This window comes from Rana temporaria, chromosome 10 (assembly GCF_905171775.1).
Source record: "Rana temporaria chromosome 10, aRanTem1.1, whole genome shotgun sequence".
Lineage (NCBI taxonomy): Eukaryota > Metazoa > Chordata > Amphibia > Anura > Ranidae > Rana > Rana temporaria.
Window position 1 is genome coordinate 5,957,096 of NC_053498.1, and position 27,440 is coordinate 5,984,535.

At 43.2% G+C, this 27,440-nt stretch overlaps 1 protein-coding gene across 1 annotated transcript in view; it reads right to left on the reverse strand.

The window, feature by feature from the left end:
- LOC120916150 (IgGFc-binding protein-like) overlaps nucleotides 1-27,440 on the reverse strand; it is a 148,511-nt gene that overhangs the window by 69,670 nt on the left and 51,401 nt on the right. Inside the window, exons 18-22 of the mRNA XM_040326969.1 lie at nucleotides 25,837-26,036; nucleotides 23,423-23,794; nucleotides 21,590-21,873; nucleotides 13,288-13,328; nucleotides 8,680-8,733 (exon numbers count right to left, since the gene is read on the reverse strand). Coding sequence (XP_040182903.1) covers nucleotides 8,680-8,733; nucleotides 13,288-13,328; nucleotides 21,590-21,873; nucleotides 23,423-23,794; nucleotides 25,837-26,036 — 951 coding nt within the window. The remainder of the gene's footprint in view (nucleotides 1-8,679; nucleotides 8,734-13,287; nucleotides 13,329-21,589; nucleotides 21,874-23,422; nucleotides 23,795-25,836; nucleotides 26,037-27,440) is intronic.

Sequence of the window (27,440 nt, forward strand, 5' to 3'; positions counted from 1 at the left end):
ACGCCTCTTGGACGTCACATGATGCCCGTCCAGAACAAGAGCGCCACCGTCCAGCCGTCATTTGATTAAATCTGAGGTTTAGGTATGAACATTTTTAAATAGTTACATTGGTCCAGCTTGGACTAATGTAAATATGAATATGGCTTGAATTCAGTCTATATCCTATTAGATCACAAAATAGAGATATAACCATATATCGGGAGGAGCGGCGTGCTGACGCCACTATTGTGTGTACCTCATCGCCATCCGGAAGGAGCGAGCGATACGAGAAAGCCGGCCGGCTAGAGACATTAAACGCTTACTGTTATTCTACCAAATGTGAGTGAAACTGACATTTTTTTATTAAACTAGCTTTGTTTGCAATACTGCTCTATGTCGATTCTTTTTTCCTTTTGGATAATATCTGCATGGCGACTTGTTGGAGAGCGGTAATGTGAACATAAGGGGAAAGCTAGATTGCAAACTAAGAAGTGAGGACCCTTTGCTTGTTGGATCGATTGATTGCCATCTGGGCTGTAGAGCCACAAGCGCATTTGATTCCTTATTATAGGGATCCATCCCATCCGGTAAGCAGGATATAGATAGGAGGTGGTGGCTTTTCATCTATTCTGCTACTTGGACACTTCTTCTTGAGATACTTTCAGCACCTTTCTTTCTGGCATTCATGTCTGCACAGAAGTTGGAGTTTTGTTGAATTTTCCTTGGGACTTTGTACAATACGGATTGCACTTTATTTGTGTGCACTAAGTCACTTTATTCTTTAATATTTGTACTTATATATGGTTATATCTCTATTTTGTGATCTAATAGGATATAGACTGAATTCAAGCCATATTACTTGTGCAGCGCAGCTTAATTTTATTTTTCTATTGCACTTGATGTTTATCTAACATTTTTTTTGCTGCAGCAGCAATCATATATTTTCATATATTTGTTGATTTATATTGTGGTACTATTTCAATTTAATTTCCACATAATTTTTTAGACCAGCGCAGTATCACTTGAACACAAATTTGTAAATATGAATATGTCATACCCAGTGGTGTATTTTGGTTTTGTGCTGCCCTAGGCAAGACTAAAATTGGGTGTCTCCTCATGTAAATTTGTCCCACCCTATCCGCGCTGTACACCATTCTTGCCCCAGGTTCTGATGAGGAAGCTGCAGCCATATAACTGCGGCTTCCTCATCAGACTCTAAGACAGTGGTTCTCAACCTTCTAGTGCCGTGACCCCTTGATAAAATTTCCCAAGTTGTGGGGACCCCTAACAGTAAAATTATTTTCATAGCTTCGGTTAAAAGCACCCAAGGCAAGACAAGTAATTTGCGCCCCTAACCCGCGGACATTTAGCGCTCCCCGAGTCCCTTCCACTCGTACAATATTAAAACCCCTTATAGTACATTTTAGGGTGTACCCCCTATTTCTCTTTGTTCTCCTTTCTTTCCCTTTCATCTCACTCTATCCTAATTCCTTGTTTTTTCTCCCATCTTTCCCTCTAACTGTCTTTCTTGCTCTCTATTTTTTTTCTTTTTCTCCCTTTTTCTTTGTTCCTCCCCCTCTTATCATCTCCCTTCCTGAGAGAACAGTGCGGGCTTCAGGAACAGCCCAGGATTTGGTGACCCCTGGCAAATCATCATTTGACCCCCGAGGGGGTCCCGACCCCCAGGTTGAGAACCACTGCTCTAAGACATGATGCAGACATGCTATCTATCCATTAACTATATAGAGGGTGGCGTGGTTAGAGGGGACGGTGCTTGTGCGCCTTTAATGGACAGCCCACCCCTGGTAACCACAGGAGTTCATTCACTTGGCATAGGAGCCTTTGAATCCTCTCAATAAATGCAATCGTTCTCTGATTGGATGAGGTGGAGAGGTAGGGGTGGTAAGACTTTGTCCAATCATACAATGACCGTATATACTTGAGTATAAGCCGAGTTTTTCAGCACATTTTTTGGTGATAAAAATGCCCCCCTCTGCTTATACTCGAGTCACCTTTTTGCGCCTGATCTCCCGGACTTTGGCGACCCGGTACCGGCCGGCCGTGGGTCCCCTGGACCCAAAAAAACATGTAGCTACATTTCTCCTCTGTAAGTGTGCAAAGTTTTTTGTCCGGGGGACCTACGGCCGTGGAGCACCGATTTTTCAAACCCGGGCACTCCTTCCATAGACTCCCATGTTAAGCGGTCATTTCTCCGATAATTTTGGGGACCTGGTATCGGCCGACCATATGTCCCCTGGACCCGAAGCTTGGCACACATGTAGCCCCAGTTCTCCTCTTTAAGTGTGCAAGGTTTCCTGTCTGGGGGACCTACGGCCAGGGAGCACTGATTTTCCAAATCTGGGCTCCTCTTCCATAGACTCCCATGTTAAGCGGTCATTTCTCCGATAATTTTGGGGACCCGGTACCAGCCGACCAAAGGTCCCCTGGACCCGAAGCTTGGCACACATGTAGCCCCAGTTCTCCTCTTTAAGTGTGCAAAGTTTCCTGTCTAGGGGGCCTACGGCCGGGGAGCACCGATTTTTAAAACCGGGCACCCCTTCCATAGACTCCCATGTTGAACGTAAGTCTAGTCATGGACACAGTGAAGCACAGTGAAGCATGGACATAGTGAGGCATGGACACAGTGAGGCACAGTGAGGCATGGACACAGTGAGGCATTGACACAGTGAGGCACAGTGAGGCATGGACACAGTGAGGCATTGACACAGTGAGGCACAGTGAGGCATGGACACAGTGAGGCACAGTGAGGCATGGACACAGTGAGGCATGGGCACAGTGAGGCATGGATACAGTGAGGCACAGTGAGGCATGGACACAGTGAGGCATGGGCACAGTGAGGCATGGGCACAGTGAGGCATGCACATGGACACAGTAAGGCAAAGTGAGGCACAGTGAGGCATGCAGATGGACACCCTATGCTTATACTCGAGTCAATACGATTTCACATTTTTTTGTGGTAAAATTAGGTGCCTTGGCTTAAATTCGGGTCGGCTTATACTCGAGTATATATGGTAGATTCATTGAGAAAAATAAAAGGCGTTACCTGAATAGTGCCTGTGCCAAGCAAACAACCCCTTTTATTTACTATACAACAGGGCAGCTTCTACAGGGGCCGACTACATACAAAAAAAATAATTCAACAACATACAGTGGAACCTCGGATTACGAGTATAATCCGTTCCAGGAGAACGCTCGTAATCCAAAGTACTCGCATATCAAAGCGAGTTTCCCCATTGAAGTCAATGGAAACAAAAATAATTTGTTCCGCATGCAATACCTCATGCAGCAGGAGGTGGGGGAGGGCGCCGAAGAGCCTCTCAAACGTCCGGAAAGGCCAGAGGACACCTTGGCTGACCTCTGCAAACCTTGGAAAGGCTTGGGAATGGAGTATTTCCGTGTGTTTCTGAGTCTTTCCGTGCATTACCGAAGGGCGCTGATCGGCTGCGATCGGCGCCGGCGTCGCCCCACCTCAGGCCAAACGCGGTACTACACACCGCTTTGGCCTGAATCCTGCTCGTTTTGCGAGACAACACTCGCAAACTGAGTTAGGATTTTTTTTTTATATACAGCGCTCGTATTGTGAAAACGCTCGCTAACCGCAGTACTCGCAATCCGAGGTTCCATTGTAAATAGAAAGAATGTTGCTTTAATCATGACATCACTGATAAATACTTTGGAGGAGAATGGATCGTCTTATCTCCTGGCTTTTGCCCAAGTCACACATTGGTCACCTCCGGAGTAACTTGTGTTTGTTTTCTGTAGAATGTTATAGAATGTTATAGAATGTTGTATAACTTGTCCTCTGTGTATTTTAATAAAGAATTCTGGAGAAGTATACTTTTTTTTTAATACTGTAATTGATGTTTAAAAGGGAAGACAAACAAATCTAAAAGATAACATAATGTTTGTATAGAAAGCGATATCTATCTAAAAAAAAATGTAATCATAAATTTTTATTTATGTTTTACTTGTAACTGGGCTGTTATGTTGAAAGACTCGAAGTTTACACAAGAATTTATTATGTAAAATGCTTTGCCAATTATAGAGATAACATAATTTTTGCCTCAAAAGCAATGTCCATAAAAAACAAAAATATAATCATAAAAAAGGTCTTGAAAAAAAATAAAAATAATTCGCATTTTTTTGCATTTTTTTAAAAATAATAACATTTTAGGGCCAGATTCACAGAAAAAGTACGCCCGAGTATCTGCTGATACTCCAGCGTACTTTCAAATTTGCCGCGTCGTATCTTTATTTTTAATGCACAAACAAAGATACAACGGCTTTTGGCTAAGATCCGACAGTCGTACGGCTTCGTACGCCTTCAAATCGTAGGTGTAATTTTCCGGTGGCCGCTGGGTGAAGTTTGCGTCGTTTTCCAGCGTCGGGTATGCAAATTAGCTGATTACGGCGATCCACGAAGATACGCGCGTTCGTCGCAATCTCTTACGTCGTCGCTAGTCGGTTTTTCCCGTCGCAAACTTAAGCCTGCTTTTTCATGGCTTACATTTAGACAGCCATGTTAAAGTATGGCCGTCGTTCCCGCGTCAAATTTCATTTTTTTTTTTGCCTACGACATCCGGGAATACGAAATTACGTTACGCACGTCGCCATTCAAAAAACACGTCGGGTGCCGTAATTTCGCGCAAAGCACGTCGGGAAATTTTCAGACGGAGCATGCGCAGAACGTTCGGCGCGGGAGCGCGCCTAATTTAAATGACACACGCCCCATTTGAATTAGGCGGGCTTGCGCCGGACAGATTTACGTTACGCCGCCGCAAGTTTAAAGGCAAGTGCTTTGTGAATCAAGCACTTACGCCGAAAACTTGCGGCGGCGTAACGTAAATGGGATACGTTACGCCGCCAGATTTCTACACGAATCTGGCCCTTAGTATTTATAGACCGGGCTGTTATGCAGGAAGACTGGCAGTTTACACAATAAATTAGTATGTAAAATGTTTTACCAATTTTAGATATAACATCATTATTGTGTAGAACGCAATATCTATAAAAAAAAAGACTATAATCATGAAAAATACGTTTAGAAAAATAATAAAAAGATTTGAATATTTAAAAAAAAAAAATCTTAAATATTATGCTATTACTTATAGACTGGGCTGTTATCCAGGAAGACTGTAAGTTTACACAATAATTTATTATGTAAAATGCTTTGCCAATTAAACAGATAAAATTATTTTACCTTAGAAAGCAATAGCTAGGAAAAGCCTATTATCACAAGAAAAAAAATGGTCTAGAAGCATAATAAAAATGTTTTGAGTTTCCCCACATTTTTTGGGAATTTGGAGAGTTAAAACAGGTGGTGTGAAGCTGCCATATTGCCTCCTCACCACCGGTAGGTTGCAGAAGTGGGGCAAAAATGGCTACACAGGTGAACATGCCCTTAGTGGTATCGGTATGTGGTTTGTCCCAACCTTTATAAAACTGCCAATTTTGCCGAACAGCTTGACCTCATCTTGCCATTCCTCAATCTGTCCTCACAATCTGGGGACTCACACACCTGAATCCAGCATACAGTCAGTGAAGCTCCTGAACACTTGATATGTGGACCTTCAGAAGTCGGCCAGTGGGGTTCAGAAGTCGGCCGGTGGGGTTGCAGCTCCCATAATTTAAAGGTTGACCATCAAGATTCAAAAATAAATCTTATACATAGTTTAGGATTGTCTCCTTTATCTGCACACACCCGCCTCCCTCAGTCTATATCCACAACACAGTATGGACATTTTTTATATTCCCACTCCCCAAGAGCAAAGGCATCTTCCTCTTCCAAAACAAACTATCCTTCACTAAATCATAACCCCTTTTAAGCCGGGAGGCTGATATAGCCACTACATATTATGATTCTTAATAGCTTACCACTCCTAAAGGGGTTGTAAAGGTAAAAATGTTTTTCCTAAATAGCTTTCTTTACCTTAGTGCAGTCCTCCACTTACCTCATCCTTCCATTTTGCTTTTAAATGTCCTTATTTCATCTGAGAAATCCTCACTTCCTGTTCTTCTGTCTGTAACTCCACACAGTAATGCGAAGCTTTCTCCCTGGTGTGGAGTGTTGTGCTCGCCCCCTCCCTTGGACTACAGGAGAGTCAGAACGCCCACTAACACACAGCTCCTTTCTCTATCTGCAACGTAGAGAGTGTCCTGACTCTCCTGTAGTCCAAGGGAGGGGGCGAGCACAACACTCCACACCAGGGAGAAAGCCTCGCATTACTGTGTGGAGTTACAGACAGAACAGGAAGTGAGGATTTCTCAGAAGAAATAAGGACATTTAAAAGCAAAATGGAAGGATAAGGTAAGTGAAGGAGGACTGCACTAAGGTAAAGGAAGCTATTTAGGAAAATAAATTGTACCTTTACATCCCCCTTTAAGTCAACTTATTTTGCATCCCACTGAGCCGATCATTGGGAACTAGCACACAAAACCCTGCTAGGATGGCTGTCAGGAGAGACATCTGCGGAGTACAGATGCCATTTTCAGACACATACCTGTGCGCAGGCGACAACAAAGAATGTGCAGAACAGCCGTGGGCGCTTCTGAGAACGCTCATGCGAATGCTCGAACGTGCATTCGCGTGCACGCACCTGTCACCAGGACTGGCGCCAGACGGCCTATTTAAACGGAGCATCAGCGCTGACTGATTGCTGCTTGGTCTACAGCATTTACCTGAATCCTGATTCCTGTGTGTGTTGACTTCTGATACCGATCCGGCTTGCTCCCGACTACCTCTGTCTGCTTCCTGCCCTGACCCCTGGCTTCCTACGGACTGATCTCCCTTGTCTTCTACCTTTATGTTAAAGGCTTACCATATATACTCAAGTGTAAGCCGAGTTTCTCAGCCCTTTTTTTAGGGCTGAAAATAACCCCCTCGGCTTATACTCGAGTCAGCGTACCTGCATTTTTGACAGGCGTCCATTTTTTTTAATGTCGTGGCTTCCTCCTGGCGTTCCGTGACAGGCATTTGACTCTGTGTTCCGCCTATCATGGAGGTCCTCTCATGCTCGGACAGTTTCCCAGCAGACACTGTGTTCAGTGTTTCGCCAATCACGGACGTCCTCTTGTCCGAGGGTGAAAGGATGTCTGTAATTGGCGTAACACTGAACACAGTGTCTGCTGGGAAACTGAGTCCAAGGATGAGAGGACATCCGCGATAGGCGGAACACAGTGTCAAATGCCTGTCACGGAATGGAATGCCAGGAGGAAGCCGCGACATCTAAAAAGTGGATGCCTGTCAAGAATTCAGGTACTCGGGCACAGTGAGACTGCAATGGGCACAGTGAGTACCATATGGCACAGTGAGACTACAATGGGCACAGTGAGTACTGTATGGGACAGTGAGACTGCAATGGGCACAGTGAGTACCGTATGGCACAGTGAGACTGCAATGGGCACAGTGAGTACTGTATGGCACAGTGAGACTGCAATGGGCACAGGGAGTACTGTATGGCACAGTGAGACTGCAATGGGCACAGTGAGTACCGTATGGCACAGTGAGACTGCAATGGGCACAGTGAGTACCTTATGGCACAGCGAGACTACAATGGGCACAGTGAGACTGCAATGGGCACAGTGAGTACCGTATGGCACAGTGAGACTGCAATGGGCACAGTGAGTAACGTATGGCACAGTGAGACTGCAATGGGCACAGTGAGGCTGCAATGGGCACAGTAAGTACTGTATGGCACAGTGAGACTGCAATGGGCACAGTGAGGTATGGCACAGTGAGACTGCAATGGGCACAGTGAGACTGCAATGGGCATAGTGAGTACTGTATGGCACAGTGAGACTGCAATGGGCACAGTTAGTACCGTATGGCACAGTGAGACTGCAATGGGCATAGTGAGTACCGTATGGCACAGTGAGACTGCAATGGGCACAGTGAGACTGCAATGGGCACAGTAAGTACTGTATGGCACAGTGAGACTGCGATGGGCACAGTGAGACTGCAATGGGTACAGTGAGGTATGGCACAGTGAGACTGCAATGGACACAGTGAGACTGCAATGGGCACAGTGATGTATGGCACAGTGATATTGCAATGGGCACAGTGAGGTATGGCACAGTGAGACTGCAATGGACACAGTGAGACTGCAATGGGCACAGTGATGTATGGCACAGTGAGACTGCAATGGGCACAGTGAGGTATGGCACAGTGAGACTGCAATGGGCACAGTGAGGTATGGCACAGTGAGACTGCAATGGGCACAGTGAGGTATGGCACAGTGAGGCATGCAAATGGGCATTGTTGACCATTTTTTCCCGCCTACAGTGCTGCATTTCCCACCCTAGGCTTATACTCGAGTCAATATGTTTTCCAATTTTATTGTGGTAAAATGAGGTCCTCGGCTTATACTCGAGTATATACGGTAGTTATTATTTTTGTCTGTTTTGAGTCTAGAACATTGTGAGGGACAGCCACCCTTTTGTAAAATCAAATAATAATAAAAAATATAATATATTATATTATATAATATACTGGAAAGAAAAAAAGATCATATAATGAAGGAATGCATCTTATCATTGTGTGTTCTGTATTAAGACTTATGTACTTATAGTTCTGATGAGTTCTTCAAGAACAGCCAATATTTATAGAGATTAGGGAATGTAGACAAACAGGGCAGATTTATTGTATGTAAGGAGATATTAAAAAAAAAAAATGTTTCTTACCACACAGGAGAGCCAGCGAGGCCCACAGCTGCAAGAACGTCACTCTACCCATGGCTGGAAAACATCAAACAAGAATATAAAATCACTGCGAGCCACGAGCAAGGAAGATCTCATAAATTACATTATTATCAGTTTTGGGCTCCAGTTCTCAAAAAGGATATCGGGGAACTGGAGAAAGTGCAGAGAAGGGCAACCAAACTGATAAGAGGCATGGAGGAGCTCAGCTATGAGGAAAGATGAGAGGAACTGAATGTATTCTCTCTTGAGAAGAGGAGAATAAGGGGGGATATGATCTCCATGTACAGATATATAAGGGGTCCATACAGTGAACTTGGTGTTGAGTTATTCACTTTACGGTCAACACTGAGGACAAGGGGGCGCTCTTTACGTCTAGAGGAAAAGAGACTTCACCTCCAAATACGGAAAGGTTTCTTCACAGTAAGAGGTGTGAAAATGTGGAACAGACTCCCTCCAGAGGTGGTTCTGGCCAGATCAGTAGCTTGCTTTAAGAAAGGTCTGGATACTTTCCTAAATGTACAGAATATAACTGGGTACTAAGTCAGTCTGACTGGTTGCTCTCCCTGGGAACACGCGGTATATGATCGTCACCACGCCTGTATACCTGCCCATTGCCTGTATACTCCATCTTGCCTCTGTTACCGATCCACCTTGTTTTCCATCTTCCCCCAGCCCATATTACTTGCTATAGTATTGTTAAGCCCGTCTTAAATATCCCCCTCGCGTGCCACGGGGGGATTATTAGGCCCAAGACTTGATCACTTGGACCAGCCTAGACCCTCCTGAAGAAGCAAAACCGGTCGAGGCTGTTGGCTGGCTCCACGTATTAGACCTAGATGGTTTTGTTCCCTTTACATTACCTCATCTGATCCGTGGGGCTTGTCCCTAATGTTTTTATATTTATACTTTTGTATGCAAATACATCTTGTTTTATACTTATCTATGGTTTCCTATCAGTGCCTCGAAAGTCCCAATCAATATCCTTTTGACCTATGAGTAACTATGCTAATTAGCCCCAAGCAGCCTTTAGCCTAGGTTCACACTGCTGCGAATTCAAAATCGCGGTAAAATGCGCGATTTTACCGCGATTTTGCCGCGATTTTGCCGCGATTTGCCGCGATTTCGGCCGCAATTTAATGTAAATTGCGGCCCGAAATCGCAAAAAGTAGTACAGGAACTACTTTTTGAAATCGCAGATGCGGCGTCGCACTGATTAGGACAGTGCCATTGCCGACAATTGCCGACGATTTGAGATGCGATTTGACATGTCAAATCGCATCTCAAATCGTTCCAAATCGTACCCAGTGTGAACCAGGGCTAAGTTTGTATTCAATTGGTCTTACTTTCCACAAATCAAACAGGATGCTGGCACATGTATCTAACTCTATACTAGTCTAATAGAGGCTATACTCCTCCTTTTCGAGGTCCTCAATATAGAAGAGAAAAAAAAAAAAAAAGAAAAAGGCGAATAAAAATGCATAAAAAATGCACAGGAACAGACATGTCCTCAATAAAGATGAAAGAAAAAAAAAAAAGGGAAAAGCATATAAAAACGCATATAAAATGCACAGGAACAGAAATGTCCTCAATAGAGATGAAGAAAAAAAAAAAAAAAAAGGAAAAGGCACATAAAAATCCATAAAAAATGTGCATTAACATAAATGTCCTCAACAGGGTTGTCTTAATGAGAGGGCATACCTGGGCACTGCCCAGGGGCCCCAGCTGCATGGGGGGCCCCTGCACTTTCCCGAAAGCAGATGGTCCTTGAGCCCACACTGCCCCGATATTGGGGCCCCATGATGGCACTGAGAGTGATAGATACACAGGGGAGGCAGTCTGCCTCCTACCTACTTGATGTCTGTTTACCTTCACTGTCATCATTGTAGGGACCCCAAAGCATTACTTTGCCCAGGGGCCCATGATGCTATTAAGACGGCCCTGGTCCACAATAGAGATGAAGAAAAAATAAAGGAGGAAAAGACATATAAAAATGCACAGGAACAGACATGTCCTCAATAGAGATGAAGAATAAAAATAGAGGAAAAAGCTCATAAAAATGCATCAAAAATGCACAGGAACAAAAATGTCCTCAATAGAGATGAACAAAAAAAAAAAAAAAAAGGAAAAAGCTCATAAAAATGCAAAAAAAATGTGCAGGAACAGAAATGTCCTCAATAGAGATGAAGAAAAAAAAACAAAAAGAAAAAGGCGCATAAAAATGCATAAAAAATGCGCAGGAACAGAAATGTCCTCAATAGAGATGAACAAAAAAAAAAAAGGAAAAAGCTCATAAAAATGCATAAAAAATGTGCAGGAACAGAAATGTCCTCAATAGAGATGAAGAAAAAAAAAACAAAAAGAAAAAGGCGCATAAAAATGCATAAAAAATGCGCAGGAACAGAAATGTCCTCAATAGAGATGAACAAAAAATAAAAGAGGAAAAGACGTATAAAAATGCATAAAAAATGCGCAGGAACAGAAATGTCCTCAATAGAGATGAAGAAAAAAAGAAAGGAAAAGGCGCATAAAAATGCATATAAAATGCACAGAAACAGACATATCCTCAATAGAGATGAAGATAAAAAAAAAAAAAGGAAAAGCATATAAAAATGCATATAAATCACACAGGAACAGAAATGTCCTCAATAGAGATGAAGAAGAAAAAAAAAGGAAAAGGCACATAAAAATACATAAAAAATGTGCATTAACATAAATGTCCTCAATAGAGGCGAAGAAAAAATAAAGGAGGAAAAGACATATAAAAAATGCATAATAAATGCACAGGAACAGACATGCCCTCAATAGAGATGAAGAATAAAAATAGAGGGAAAAGCTCATAAAAATGCATCAAAAATGCACAGGAACAAAAATGTCCTCAATAGAGATGAACAAAAAAAAAAAAAGGAAAAAGCTCATAAAAATGCATAAAAAATGTGCAGGAACAGAAATGTCCTCAATAGAGATGAATACAAAGAAAAAAAAGAAAAAGGCGCATTAAAAAGCATAAAAAATGCGCAGGAACAGAAATGTCCTCAATAGAGATGAAGAAAAAAAGAAAGGAAAAGGCGCATAAAAATGCATATAAAATGCACAGAAACAGACATATCCTCAATAGAGATGAAGATAAAAAAAAAAAAAAGGAAAAGCATATAAAAACGCATATAAAATACACAGGAACAGAAATGTCCTCAAGAGAGATGAAGAAGAAAAAAAAAGGAAAAGGCACATAAAAATCCATAAAAAATGTGCATTAACATAAATGTCCTCAATAGAGGTGAAGAAAAAATAAAGGAGGAAAAGACATATAAAAATGCATAATAAATGCACAGGAACAGACATGCCCTCAATAGAGATGAAGAATAAAAATAGAGGGAAAAGCTCATAAAAATGCATCAAAAATGCACAGGAACAAAAATGTCCTCAATAGAGATGAACAAAAAAAAAAAAGGGGAAAAAGTTCATAAAAATGCATAAAAAATGTGCAGGAACAGAAATGTCCTCAATAGAGATGAATAAAAAAAAAAAGGCGCATAAAAATGCATAAAAAATGCGCAGGAACAGAAATGTCCTCAATAGAGATGAAGAAAAAATAAAAGAGGAAAAGACGTATAAAAATGCATAAAAAATGCGCAGGAACAGAAATGTCCTCAATAGAGATGAACAAAAAAAAAAAGGAAAAAGCTCATAAAAATGCATAAAAAATGCACAGGAACAGAAATGTCCTCAATAGAGATGAACAAAAAAAAAAGGAAAAAGCTCATAAAAATGCATAAAAAATGCACAGGAACAGACATGTCCTCAATAGAGATGAAAAAAAAGAAGGGAAAAGCATATAAAAATGCATATAAAATGCACAGGAACAGAAATGTCCTCAATAGAGATGAAAAAAAAGAAGGGAAAAGCATATAAAAATGCATATAAAATGCACAGGAACAGAAATGTCCTCAATAGAGATGAAGAAAAAAAAAAAAGGAAACGGCACATAAAAATCCATACAAAATGTGCATTAACATAAATGTCCTCAATAGAGGTGAAGAAAAAATAAAGGAGGAAAAGACACATACAAATGCATAATAAATGCACAGGAACAGACATGTCCTCAATAGAGATAAAGAATAAAAATAGAGGAAAAAGCTCATAAAAATGCATCAAAAATGCACAGGAACAAAAATGTCCTCAATAGAGATGAACAAACAAAAAAAAAAAGAAGGAAAAAGCTCATAAAAATGCATAAAAAATGCACAGGAACAGAAATGTCCTCAATAGAGATGAAGAAAACAAGAAAGGAAAAGGCGCATAAAAATGCATAAAAAAATGCACAGGAACAGACATATCCTCAATAGAGATGAAGATAAAAAATAGAGAAAAAATGCTTCAAAAAAGCACCGCAATGCGTCAAAAATGCGAATGCAAAAATGCAATATGAACCAGCTCTAAAACAATACTGTGTCTAGTGTGTATAAAATAGTATAAAATAGTATCAAAATAAAATATTTTGGATAATGTAACAATGTAATGAAAAAACAGAAATAAAAAAAAAAGCAAACAAAAGCCCCTCCCCCTATAGAAGCACAGAATGTATGATCTTACCTGCAGGCTGCCCGGGGTCTGAGCTCCCTAAAAGTTCAATACTTTATATACTTGGATTAATCATTGCATAACTGGAGAACAGGTGTAACAGGACGGCCCAGGTATACAGCGAGGACTTACAGGGACGGGGCGGGGAGGCCGGGAATTACACAGAAAGGATGGAAGAGGAAAAGAGAAATAAGAAGATCTAACAAATAAAATAATCGTATCAGCTGACCGATAAAGCCGAGGGGGGGGGGGGGGAAACGAGCGATAAATAAAAATGTGGTTACCATTTTCTTTTCTTTAATTTCCAAATCAGATCTGGGTGGAATTTGGACGTGAAATCTTATCGTTAATTGTGACAATAAAACATTTTTATCAGCGTTGCTCAACAAAATTTGTATAAAATTCTAATAAAAAAATTGCTGAATAGCCTTTTATTGGGACAGGTTTGTGGCATTTAACCCTTCTGCAACAGAGCCCTTTAAAAAAAATTATAAGAATTCTGTGACGATGGGCAACGCTAATATTGGCCCAGATTCAGGTAGGGGCGCGCACTGATACGGCGGCGCAGCGTATCGTTTTTACGCTACGCCTCCGTAAATTACTGGAATTACGCTTCATTCACGAAGCATTTGCTCTGTAATTTGCGGCGGCGTATCGTAAAAGGGGCCGGCGTAAGCGCACGTAATTTAAATGATCCCGTAGGGGGCGTGGATCATTTAAATTAGGCGCGTTCCCGCGCCGAACGTACTGCGCATGCTCCGTCGGGAAAATTTCCCGACGTGCATTGCGGTAAATGATGTCATTGGCTTCGACGTGAACGTAAATGGCGTCCAGCACCATTCACGAACGAGTTACGCAAACGAGGCAAAATTTTAAAACCGCGACGCGGGAACGACGTCCATACTTACCATTGGCTGCGCCTCCTATTAGCAGGAGCAGCCTTACGACGAAAACGACGTACGCAAACGACGTAAAGAACGAGCGCCGGCCGCACGTACGTTTGTGAATCAGCGTAAGTATGCAATTTGCATACTCTACGCTGACAACTACGGAAGCGCCACCTAGCGGCCAGCGTCAGAATGCACCCTAAGATACGGCGGCATAAGAGACTTATGCCAGTGGTATCTTAGGCTACAGTCGGCGTATCGAGCTTTCTGAATACAGAAAGTAGATACGCCGGCACTACTTAGCAATTACGCTGCGTATCTATGGATACGCAGGCGTAATTGCTTCCTGAATCTACCCCAATGTTCTTTAGAGCCATTACATATTTTTTTTTATTATTTTATGTTTGATTTTTATATTATTTAACCACTTCAATACCGGGGGGCACTTATACACCTTCCCGCCCAGACCAATTTTTAGCTTTCAGCACTGTTGCACTTTGAATGACAATTGCGCGGTCGTGCTACACTGTACCCAAACCTTAGGAGGCCGATGACGAGGTGGTGCTGGAAACCCGGGGTAGGGCTCCTAGAAGCTGGAAAAGGCTGGTATGGATTGGGGGTGCATAAATGTAATTCATTTTTCTTTATAAATGTAAGTTTTGCTGCAGCAGGTTCTATACATGGTACAGATGTGTCACTTGACAGGCAGACTAGGGGGACCCCCCAGGCACTATATTTAAAGGATTTTTTAATTTTTATTGTTTCACTAAAATCACTGCTCCTGTAAAAACCATGGGCCAGATTCACGTAGCTCAGCGGATCTATAGATCCGCTCGATCTACGTGAATTAAGATCCGCTCCCGCAAGTTTAGGAGGCAAGTGGCTAATTTACAAACCACTTACCTCCAAACTTGCGACGGCGGATCCTAACTCCCCCGGCGGAATTCAAATTCCGCGGCTAGGGGAGTGTCATATTTAAATCAGGCGCGTTCCCGCGCCGATTTAAATGCGCATGCGTCGTCCGGGGAATTTCCCGGCGTGCATTGCTCCCACTGACGTCACTAGGACGTCAGTGGTTGCAACGTGAGCGGGACTTGCGGACGCGCGTGTTCGTGAATCGGCGTACGCAAACGAAGTAGGAAAATTCAAATTCGACGCGAGAACGCCAGCTATACTTAACATTGGCTGCGCCTGATAAAAGAAGGGGTAAGTATACGACAGAAAACCGCTACGGAAACGACGTAAGAACACTGCGACGGGTCCGCGTACGTTCGTGAATTTGCGTATCTCGCTGATTTACATATTATTTATCGTAAATCAGCGGGAACGCCCCCGGCGCCATTTTTAAATTGAAAAAAAGATCCGACAGTGTAACACAGTGTAACACTGTCGGATCTAGCCCTATCTATGCGTAACTGGTTCTATGAATCAGGCGCATAGATAGGACCAGTGTAAGTCAGAGATACGATGGTGTATCTGTAGATATCAGGAGATAATACACTGTCGTATCTCTTTGTGAATCTGGCCCGAGATTTAAAAAAAAAATGTTTTGCATTGATACATGTCCCCCAGGGCAATACCCAGGCCCCCATACCCTTTTTATGGCCAATCACTTGCATATAAGCCTTCAAAATGGGCACTTTTGATTTTTTAAGTTCGGGTCCCATAGACTTTGACCACTTAAGACCCGGACCTTTAGGCAGCTAAAGGACCCGGCCAGTTTTTGCGATTCGGCACTGCATCGCTTTAACTAACAATTGCGCGGTCGTACGACGTGGCTCCCAAACAAAATAGGCGTCCTTTTTCCCCCACAAATAGAGCTTTCTTTTGGTGATATTTGATCACTTCTGCGGTTTTTATTTTTTGCACTATAAACAAAAATAGAGCGACAATTTTGAAAAAAATTCAATATTTTTTTACTTTTTGCTGTAATAAATATCACCCAAATATATAGAAAACATTATTCTTTTTCCACAGTTTAGGCTGATACGTATTCTTCTACCTATTTTTGGTAAAAAAATTGCAATAAGCGTTTATCGATTGGTTTGCGCAAAATTTATAGCGTTTACAAAAAAGGGGACAGTTTTATTGCATTTTTATAAATTTTTACTACTAATGGCGGCGATCAGCAAATTTTTTTGTGACTGCGACATTATGGCGGACACATCGGACAATTTTGACACATTTTTGGGACCATTGTCATTTTCACAGCAAAAAATGCATTTAAAATGCATTGTTTACTGTGAAAATGACAATTGCAGTTTGGGAGTTAACCACAAGGGGGCGCTGATGGGGTTATGTGTGACCTCATGTGTGTTTTCAACTGTAGGGGGGTGTGGCTGTAGGTGTGACGTCATCATTTGTGATTCCCTATAAAAGGGAACACACGATCGATGACACCGCCACAGTGAAGAACGGGGAAGCTGTTCGGGGACTCCAGCGGCGATCGGGTCCGCGAGTCCCACGGCCACGGTCACGGAGCTTCTTTCTTTTGCGATGTTTGCGTGTTCTGGCACAAACCAAACCGGGGGGGGGGAGTGGTTGGCCCAACTCTAGTGACCAACTACTATTAGATCTAGCAAGCCGCTACAAAAGTATGAGCAGCGATCAGTCATTTCCCCTAGTTAGTCCCACCCCCCCTTCAGTTGGAACATGCAGAGGGAACACAGTTAGCCCCTCAATCGCCCCCTAGTGTTAACCCCTTCCCTGCCAGCGACATTTTTACAGTAATCAGTGCATTTTTATAGAACTGATCGCTGTATAAATGACAATGGTCCCAAAAATTTGTCAAAAGTGTCCGATGTGTCCACCATGATGTCGCAGTACCGCAGTGTCCGCCATTACTAGTAAAAAAAATAATAATAATAAAAATGCCATAATTCTATCCCCTATTTTGTAGAAGCTATGGGCCAGATTCACAGAGGAAATACGCCGGAGTATCTACTGATACTCCGGCATATTTTCAAATTTGTCGCGTCGTATCTTTATTTGTAATTCACAAAAAAGATACGACGGCTTTTGGCATAGATCCGACAGGCGTACGGCTTCGTACACCTTCGGATCCTAGGTGTAATTTTCCGGCGGCCGCTGGGTGGAGTTTGCGTCGTTTTCCAGCGTCGGGTATGCAAATTAGCTGATTACGGCGATCCACGAAGATACGCGCGTTCGTCGCAATCTCTTACGTCGTTGCTAGTCGGTTTTTCCCGTCGCAAACTTAGGCCTGCTTTTTCATGGCTTATATTTAGAACAGCCATGTTAATGTATGGCCGTCGTTTCCGCGTCAAATTTCGAAAAAACAATTTTTGCGTAAGACGTCTGGGAATACGAAACGACGTAACGCACGTCGCCGTTCAAAAAATACGTCGGGGGACTGTAATTTCGCGTAAAGCACGTTGGGAAATTTTCTAACGGAGCATGCGCAGACCGTTCAGCGCAGGAACGCGCCCCATTTGAATTAGGCAGGCTTGCGCCGAGCGGATTTACGTTACACCGCCGCAAGTTTACAGGTAAGAGTTTTGTGAATCAGGCACTTAAACCTGCAGCGGTGTAATGTAAATGGGATACGTTACGCTTCCGTCTGGCTTTCCGATCGTGTGTACAAGGCATTACTCGGTCGGCAAGTGGATATTTTCACTTTCAGACTACTATCCATGGTTGACATTGTACAGAACTTCACTTTTACTACCAAATAAGGAGATACGGACACCAGAAGACTGTTCAAAGCTTTATTTTGTTGGCAGACAATATTACAGAAGGTGCAAAACAAGGAGGTACTTCATTTTTTATAAGGATTGCCTGGAACATCTTCCAGACCTGCTGGCAGTATGGATAAAAGCAGGGGAGGGCTGGGCCGGGGGGCAGGGTGGCAATCGCCTCCCAAGCCGCTCTAACGGATGTTCAAAATGGTCAGCAGCCTCTGCCCTTTACCATCTTTTTTTTTTATTCTGCACTAGGAAGTCAGGGTGGGGGGCACGGCCACAGCGGCTCGCCACTAGCTGTTGCATTCCAGGAGTTGTAGTCCACACTCAAGCTCCCAGTGGGTGGAAAACAGAGCAGAGCAAACTACAACTCCCTGGGACTGGATTCTTGAAAGAGGCAGTGTGTGCCAGGGAGTCGGGACACAGGGCTGGGCGCTGGCTGCAACTTGACCCCAGGAGCATTACCCCCCCCCAGGAGGCCATGGCGTGCAAGGACCTGCTGAGCTAAGATCACTGAGGTGAGAGACTCAGACACCCCTACTTGACCCCCCATCTTCCCCCCACCATACACCCCAGTGATCAGGCTGCATTGATGGGCACTGGAGTTGGCTGCACTGATGGGCACTGGTGAGGGTGCATTGAAAAAACAGATGGGATTTGATCATTCGACGGTTCAATGGTCCACTTGACTGAACTTGCCCCCCCCCCAGGACTAAGGCTGCCAGCCCTCCCCTGGATGAAAGACAAATGCATTTTGTATAGCTAAAAGATTTTCGCATCCACAATATATTTTCCATTACAAAGAATAACTGCAGTATTCTACCAGAAGTAGAGACAAAGTCATCGACTGTGTGTTGGTGTTAATGGTCCAAACATAATGCAGTTTTAAGAAACATGAATTCTTTTAAAGAGGGTTTGATAGAAGTACAGAAGTCTTTATTATAGTGCCGATATGTATCTCCCAAAACGAAAAAAAAAAAGAAAAAGAAAAAGAAAAAAGCCTTCATTTAATCCGGGAAAACCGAATTCACATTAACCGGAGATCCTTTTAGGTGTGTCCATTGTTGTTCGAAAACCGAGATATGTCAGGCAGTCATACTGTTTCATATGTTGCTGAAAGAAATAAAATTGAAAACGCAATTGAAAAGTATATCTAAATCACAGGGAATTATCAAGAATGGCGCAGGTAGTAGCTACAACATAATCATACATGTGAATGTGCTTTGGGGGGTGTAGGAGTATACTAAAAACTTTCCCTGACTTGTTCATTTCCTGACTTAGTTGGGGTAGGCAGTACACTTTGGTGGGGGTGGGTCAGCCACGCCTCATGACCACTGACCATTGACCTCTGGGAACCTGCCTTCTGACCTCTGGGGGAGGTCCCTATTCCAATTCCTGAGTCCTAGCATTATTCCTCAAAGGGAAACCCTAACCCTAAACCCCTAACCCTAAACCTAAACCCTAACCTTAACCCTAACCCTAAACCCTAACCCTAACCCCTAACCCTAACCCCTAACCCTAAACCCTAACCCTCAACCTAAACACTAACCTTAACCCTAACCATAAACCCTAACTTTAAACCCTCCCTAACCCTAAACCCCTAACCCTAAACCTAAACCCTAACCTTAACCCTAACCCCTAACCCTAAACCCTAACCCTCAACCTAAACACTAACCTTAACCCTAACCATAAACCCTAACTTTAAACCCTCCCTAACCCTAAACCCCTAACCCTAAACCTAAACCCTAACCTTAACCCTAACCCTAAACCCTAACCCTAACCCTAAACCCTAACCCTAAACCCTAACCCTAACCCCTAACCCTAACCCCTAACCCTAACCCCTAACCCTAAACCCTAACCCTCAACCTAAACACTAACCTTAACCCTAACCCTAAACCCTAACTTTAAACCCTCCCTAACCCTAAACCCCTAACCCTAAACCTAAACCTAAACCCTAACCTTAACCCTAACCCTAAATCCTAACCCTAAACCCTAACCCTAAACCCTAACCCTAAACCCTAAGCCCTAACCCTAAACCCCTAACCCTCAACCTAAATACTAACCTTAACCCTAACACTAAACCCTAACTTTAAACCCTCCCTAACCCTAAACCTAAACCCTAACCTTAACCCTAACCCTAAACCCTAACCCTAAACCCCTAACCCTAAACCCCTAACCCTCAACCTAAACACTGACCTTAACCCTAAACCCTAACTTTAAACCCTCCCTAACCCTAAACCCCTAAACCTAAACCTTAACCCTAAAGCCTAACCCTAACCCCTAAGGCCGCGTACACACGGTCAGTCAAAACCGATGAAAACGGACTGAAGGTCCGTTTCATCGGTCCAAACCGATCGTGTGTGGGCGCCATGGGTCAGTTATACTTCGGTCAAAAAAAAATAGAACTTGCTTTAAAATTTGACCGATGGACGCCTGACCGATGGGTCAAAATGGATCGTTAGTATGCAAAAGCATCGGTCAAAAGGCCGCGCATGCTCAGAATCAAGTCGACGCATGCTTGGAAGCATTGAACTTCGTTTTTTTCAGCACGTTGTGTGTTTTACGTCACCGCGTTCTGACATGATCGGTTTTTTTACCGATGGTGTGTGGGCACATCAGACCATCAGTCAGCTTCATCGGTTAACCGATTAAACGGACCTTCAGTCCGTTTTCATCAGTTTTGACTGATCGTGTGTATGTGGCCTAACCCTAACCCTAAACCCTAACCTTAACCCTAAACCCAACCCTAACCCTAGTCTTATTCTTCAAGGGGAAACCCTAACCCCAAACCCTAACCCTAACCCTGACTCTGACCCTAACCCTAAGTTCCAACCCTTAGCCTAGCCTTATTCTTCAAGGGGAAACCCTAACCCTAAGTTCCAACCCTAAGTTCTAACCCTAACTGACCTTTGACTTATGAACTTTTACTGTAACCCTAAGTGAATCTCCACTTCGTGACTCTCCCCACCCTAAAACCCCTACCTTTCCCAGATCCCACTCGGTTTGTTGGAAAAAGGGTAAAAAAAACATTTTTAGAAATCCATTGCAGCTCCTCAATGAATCTAAAGTAATCGCTGTAGTTTATAAAGGAAACAGCAGAGGGCGCCAACTAAGTGCAGTATGTAGAAAAATACTTTATTAAAAATCATAAGTTGCAACTCATGAGATACATAAGGCTAAGAGCATGTATTCCACCCAGTGCAGTTTGCTGTTAAGCCTATATCTCCCACATTTTTGAGATGGGAATGAGGGACACCTATAGGCAAAAGTATGTAGGTATGGACACACCCCTGCCATGCCCCTTATAGGAGAATTATACCAAAAAATTATTAGTTAAAGTGGAGTTCTGAAGACAACGGGGGAGCTTGCCGCAGAAGAGGACGTGACGTCGCGGGCCGCGGCCCGGCTGGAGCAGAGGTACACTCGGTACCTCCAAAAAGGTAAGAAAACGAGTTGTTGAGAGGTGGTCTTTCGTTTAAGACCACCTCTCAAAAATGGGTGGAACTCCGCTTTAAAAAGTGGTGGAATATCAAAATGTGCATCTGTTCATCAACACAACCCCTTAAAAATAGGTCAAATTGCATAATTTTGTATTTTTTTTTCTTTTGAACAGATGGAACTAGAACGGTTTTAACTGGATAGACTTGCAACACTGTAACTATGTAACATGGGCAATTTTAGGTTCTTTAAAAAAATAAAATAATTGAACATTCACAAAGTTCCACTCACCAGCCGTTGAGGTCACGGGCTGACCAGGATTTTACAAGCTCGTTGATATTAGGGACCGCCTTTCCAGCTGGAGTTCTGAGGTCATCGGAACTGTTACCGTTGAAGTTCCCGCATGCTCCGCAAACCACCTCTGACAGGCCCTGTAACGCGCGGATTGAGACGCTACCGGTATTGCTAAACTCGATCTTCAACTCTTCACCAATCTGGATGGAAACTGAGGTGTCTTTGGCAGAGGCTGAGAGAATACCGGATGTGACGGGGAAAACACCTGGAAGTCCATTGACCTAGAAAATGCAAGAAGGTAATGTGTCAGCAAGGACGAAAAATGGAAGAAAATGCTGTCGCCTGTATGGCAATGACTACCAGCACTCAACCCGTTGAAAATTAAATAATGTCACCAAGTGTGAGCAAACATTTTCTAATAGTCATTAGAAGGTACATACAATAATATATTCATTTACGGAGACCAAAAGCATATCTGGTTAGAAATGTGTACATTCTCATACATTTACAACGACATTGGAATTGTTGGCATAGCAGTCGTTGACCTTAAGTAAAAACCACAATTTTTTAACCCGTTAAACAGAACAGATAGAACAGACAGAACCTCTGTTAGATTTGTATACCTGTCGTTGTCTTTTAGCCCTAGAGAGCTTTGTAACTGGTAAAGAAAGTAAGAGGGTCTCCAAAATTTTACTGATTAAAAAAAAAATAAAAAAAATAACGAATAGCATGGAAATCTGTGAGATCTAACCTCACTATTTGTCCTGGTGACCATTGCCACTGGGTATCAGGACCTGGATCAACTGCTGGTGGCACTGTGGTTGTAGTTGTTGTTTCCACCAGTGGGTGTCTCCCAGCAGTCAGCAGATCCCAGTAATCAGTCTCCACCTGATGCTGGCTGCTGGGATGGTATTTAGTCCCTCCTCTATCAGTACCTTCTCCTTCAGTATTTAGCTCTGCTTGTTAGATGCTGCTTGACATTTGCCCATACCCAGAATCTGACCTTGGTTTTGTCTTGTCCTGGTGACCATTGCCACGGGGTATCAGGACCTGGATCAACTGCTGGTGGCGCTGTGGTTGTAGTTCCTGTGTCCACCAGTGGGTGTCTCCCAGCAGTCAGCAGATCCCAGTAATCAGTCTCCACCTGATGCTGGCTGCTTTGATGGTATTTAGTCCCTCTATCAGTAGCTCCTTTTTCAGTATTTAGCTCTGCTCGTCAGATGCTGCTTGTCATTTGCCCTGACCCAGCATCTGATCTTGTTTTTTTCTTGCCCTGGGGACCATTGTTACGGGGTATCAGGACCTGGATCACCCGCTGGTGACACTGTGGTTCCCTGAGCTTAAAGGTTGTAGTTTCTGTGTCCACCAGTGTGTGTCTCCCAGCAGTCCGCAAATCCCAGTAATCAGTCTCCACCTGATGCTGGCTGCTGGGACTGTATTTAGTCCCTCCTCTATCAGTACCTCCTGCTTCAGTATTTAGCTCTGCTCGTCAGATGCTGCTTGCCATTTGTCCTGACTCAGCATCTGATCTTGATTTTGTCTTGTTTATTATTTGCCTTACCTAGTTTATTGTCTAGTTAGGCTTTCTGTTATTTAGTTATATTGCTAGTTAGGCATTTCATAATTTTGTTTTGGTTCACTTACATCTTTGTGTTTGCTGTATATTCTGTTGCTGGTGTTTGGGTGAACTCTAGTTTCACTGTAAATAAATCTTACTTTAAAAAACACAAGCTACTAAATCAGTTCCTAACTAACAGATGGTTCAACGGGGGATAATTGAGGAATAAACATTTGTCAGTCATGTTTCATACATAGATATAGGTGGCTTACCCAAATTTCCTTGTTCTTGGAGATGGTCACTAGACCTTGACGATGGAAAATATGGAGCCTGGTAACCGATGTTGCTGCTCCCGCGCAGACCTGAATGTCAGCGAGTACTCTAAACCATCCAGCTGAATCACTGTTGCATAAAGATGTCACCTCAACGGGGCCATTTCCAATAGGTCCTCCTGAGAGCCCATCATATGTGATGAACTTCTGTTGGCTGACCGTGCATTCACTCTCTGTCTTGTAGCAGCCTCGCACTCCATTCACAAGGCCACAGCGTTCTTTGTCTCCACATGCGGTGTCTGTGCAGGTCACACCACCAGCTTGGCACTTACATTGTTGTCTGCAATCAGCACTGAGGAACGACTCTCCCTCCTAAATGGGAACAAAAAAAACATCAAGTAAATCACACTTCTGAGTATATGCCATCTTGTGTTTGACAAATAACATGAAAAACAGTCTAGTTGAACTGTTTAGATCATAGACCTAAGCTGGCCATAGATTAAACCTGGGCAAATTGCAGCCCCAATACCACATCTGGCCCTTTGGGGACAGCCAATTTGTCCCTCAGTTCCTCCACTGTCACATGCTTCACTGAAGAAGCTTGATGCTGGCTACTGACTCATATTTTGTTCTAGAATGCCAAAGTCTTCCAAAGAGGCCAACTTAAAAAGGAATGTCTACTTCTTGAATGGTTATTGTCTCGTAGTTTGATGTACTTCCATGTTAGTAGCTCCAACCTACTCTACTGGTTCCTCTAAATTTTAAGATGCAATTCTATTTAAAATATCTTAGTTAAATTATGTTAAAAGAAAATTATTTGTATGAGAATCTTCCCCCTACAATAGAAAAACCATGGACTATATGGTCAAAAGATTGCGGACCTCCGACTATCACATCGATATAAACTTGTTAAACATCTTATTCTAAAACAATGGGCGTCAATATGGATTTGGCCTCCCCTTTGCAGCTTGAACAGTATCCACTCTTCTGGGATTTCCACAAAATTTTGGATTGTGTCTGTGGAGATTTGTGCCCATTTGTGAGGTTAGGTATTGATATTGGACAAGAAGACCTGACTTGCAATTGGCATTCTAGTTTATCCCAAAAATGTTCAGTAGAGCTGAACATTTGAGTAGTGTAGCTCAGTTGAGTTCCTCCACACAAAACCTATCAAATCATGTCCTTATGGAGATGGCTTTGTGCAGAGGGTTACAGTCATGCTGGAACCGGAAAGGGCATTTCCCAGACTCTTGCTACAAGATTTAAGGGAAAAGAGGATCTAAAATTACTTCATATGCTATAGCAATAACAGCACCCATCATGGAAAATGACTGAAGTCAGTCATTTGAAGTCATACAGTGGAACCTCGGATTGCGAGTAACGCGGATAACGAGCATTTCACAATATGAGCGCTGTTTTTATAAAAATCGTAACTTGGTTTGCGAGTGTTGTCTCGCAACACGAGCAGGATTCAGGCCAAAGCGGTGTGCAGTTCTGCATTTGGTCTGAGGTGGGGGGTGCCAGAGCCGAGCAGAGCCAAAGGTAGCCGATCGCAGCCGAACTGCGCCGTTTGTAACTTCACAAAAAGGCCAGAGGACAGCTCGGCTGACCTTGGCAAATCCCGGGAACAAAGTCATTCCGAGGTTTGCAGATGTCTGCCAAAGTGTCCTCGGGCCTTTTTGTCCATTTCCGAGTCTCTCCAGTGCCCCCCACCTCTGGCCTCATGCGGTATTGCATGCCATTGAAGTCAATGCAGAACAAATAATTTTCATTTCCATTGGTTTCAATGGGGAAACTCGCTTTGATATGCGAGTACTTTGGATTACGAGCATTCTCCTGGAACGGATTATGCTCCTAATCCGAGGTTCCGCTGTATCCACAAACGTTTGGCCACTTATATAGGTTTAATGGTTAGGTATCCACAAAAAGAATGGCTGTATAGTGTACAGTACACAATATGGAGCAGTGGAGTAACTAGAACCTTCAGGAACCTGATGCAAGAAACCATGAAGGGCCTGCCTGACAGTCGGGGCCCTTTCCATTAGTCCTCTGAGCCCAGGGCCTTTCCCACTGATCCCAAGGCCCTTTATTCCAGTGGGAGGGGCCTTTTCTGCGACTTTGGTGAGATTTGAGTGCCATGGACTGCAATGTTAATTCACAAAAAAAAGCACAAGCCGGTTGCAAGCAAGTCACAAGGAAATTTACAAGAAAATTATTGGGGATGCAGCAGTGTGAACCAAGCCCATGTTGTGCAGTGGGCCCTCTTCCTGCCATCTTGGAGCCCCCCCCCCCCCCACTGTGGTGGAATACCAGGACCTTGTACCAATTGCGATCTTTGCGACCCTTGTAGTTACACTATTGTTATAGAGTAGCAAAATGAAGGGGAAAAAAAAGCAAAAGAAATCAGTACTTACACTTAGATATCTTCCACTGAATACACATCCACACTTGTCCATAGTACCACAAGTATTTCCATCCAGGATATACCCAGCATTACATTCACAGCCTTCAAAGCATCTGTCTGTACATTTTGTTGGTGATGTGAGACCAGAGCAAGTTTGGTCGCAGGTTCTGGTGCAAAGTTCATAATGACTGTTGGCCGGGCAAGACATGGCTGCAAAACACAAAAAAATAAATAAAAGACCTCATTTCATGTCTCTAGATTTTTCCGAAAGTTATACTTTTTTTAATAATTTTTTTTTAGCATTTTAACCACTTCAGCCACGGACCATTTGATTGGCCAAAGACCAGGCCACTTTTTTACTGCGTCGCTTTAAGGCCTCGTACACACGACGGTACATGTCCGATGAAAACGGTCCGCGGACCGTTTTCATCGGACATGTCCGCTGCCGGATTTTGGTCTGATGGCTGTACACACCATCAGACCAAATTTCCCGCGGACAGCAAACGCGGTGACGTGGCCGCGCCGTCGTGCGCAAACCCTGGAAGGTCAATGGTTCCACGCATGCGTCGAATCACTTTGACACATGCGAGAGCTTTCGGCCGAGCGGACATGTCCGGTGAGTCGTACAGACGACCAATAATGTCCGACGGACAGGCTTCCAGCGGACATGTTTCTTAGCATGCTAAGAAACATTTGTCCGCTGGAAATCTGTCCGATCCGCCGGAAAATTGTCCGGTCGGTCGTACACACGACCGAACATGTCCGCGGAAACTGGTCCGCGGACATGTTCGGTCGTGTGTACGAGGCCTTACTGACAATTGCGAGGTCGTGCAATGTGGCTCCCAAACAAAATTGACGTTCTTTTTTCCCCCCACAAATAGAGCTTTCTTTTGGTGGTATTTGATCACCTCTGCGGTTTTTATTTTTTGCGCTATAAACAAAAAAAGAGTGACAATTTTAAAAAATAAGCAATACTTTTTACTTTTTGCTATAATAAGTATCCCCCAAAATATATATATATAAAAAAACGATTTCCCCCCCCTCAGTTTAGGCCGATACGTATTCTTCTACATATTTTTGGTAAAACAAATCGCAATAAGCGTTTATTAATTAGTTTGCGCAAAAGTTATAGCGTCTACAAAATAGGGTATAGTTTAATGGCATTTTTAGTATTTTTTTTTTTTACTAGTAATGGCGGCGCTCAGCGATTTTTATCATGACTGTAACATTATGGCGGACACATCGGACACTTTTGACGCTATTTTGGGACCATTGTTATTGATACAGCGTTCAGTGCTATAAAAAGGGAACTAATTACTGTAAAAATTACACTGACAGTGAAGGGGTTAACCAGTAGGGGGCGCTGAAGGGGTTAAGTGTGTCCTAGGGAGTGCTTCTAACTGCAGAGGGGATGGGCTACATGTGAAGCCTCGTACACACGATCAGTCCATCCGATGAGAACAGTCTGAAGGACCGTTGTCATAGGTTAACCGATGAAGCTGACTGATGGTCCGTCACGCCTACACACCATCAGTTAAATAACCGATCGTGTCAGAACGCGGTGACGTAAAACACAACGACGTGCTGAAAAAAACGAAGTTCAATGCTTCCAAG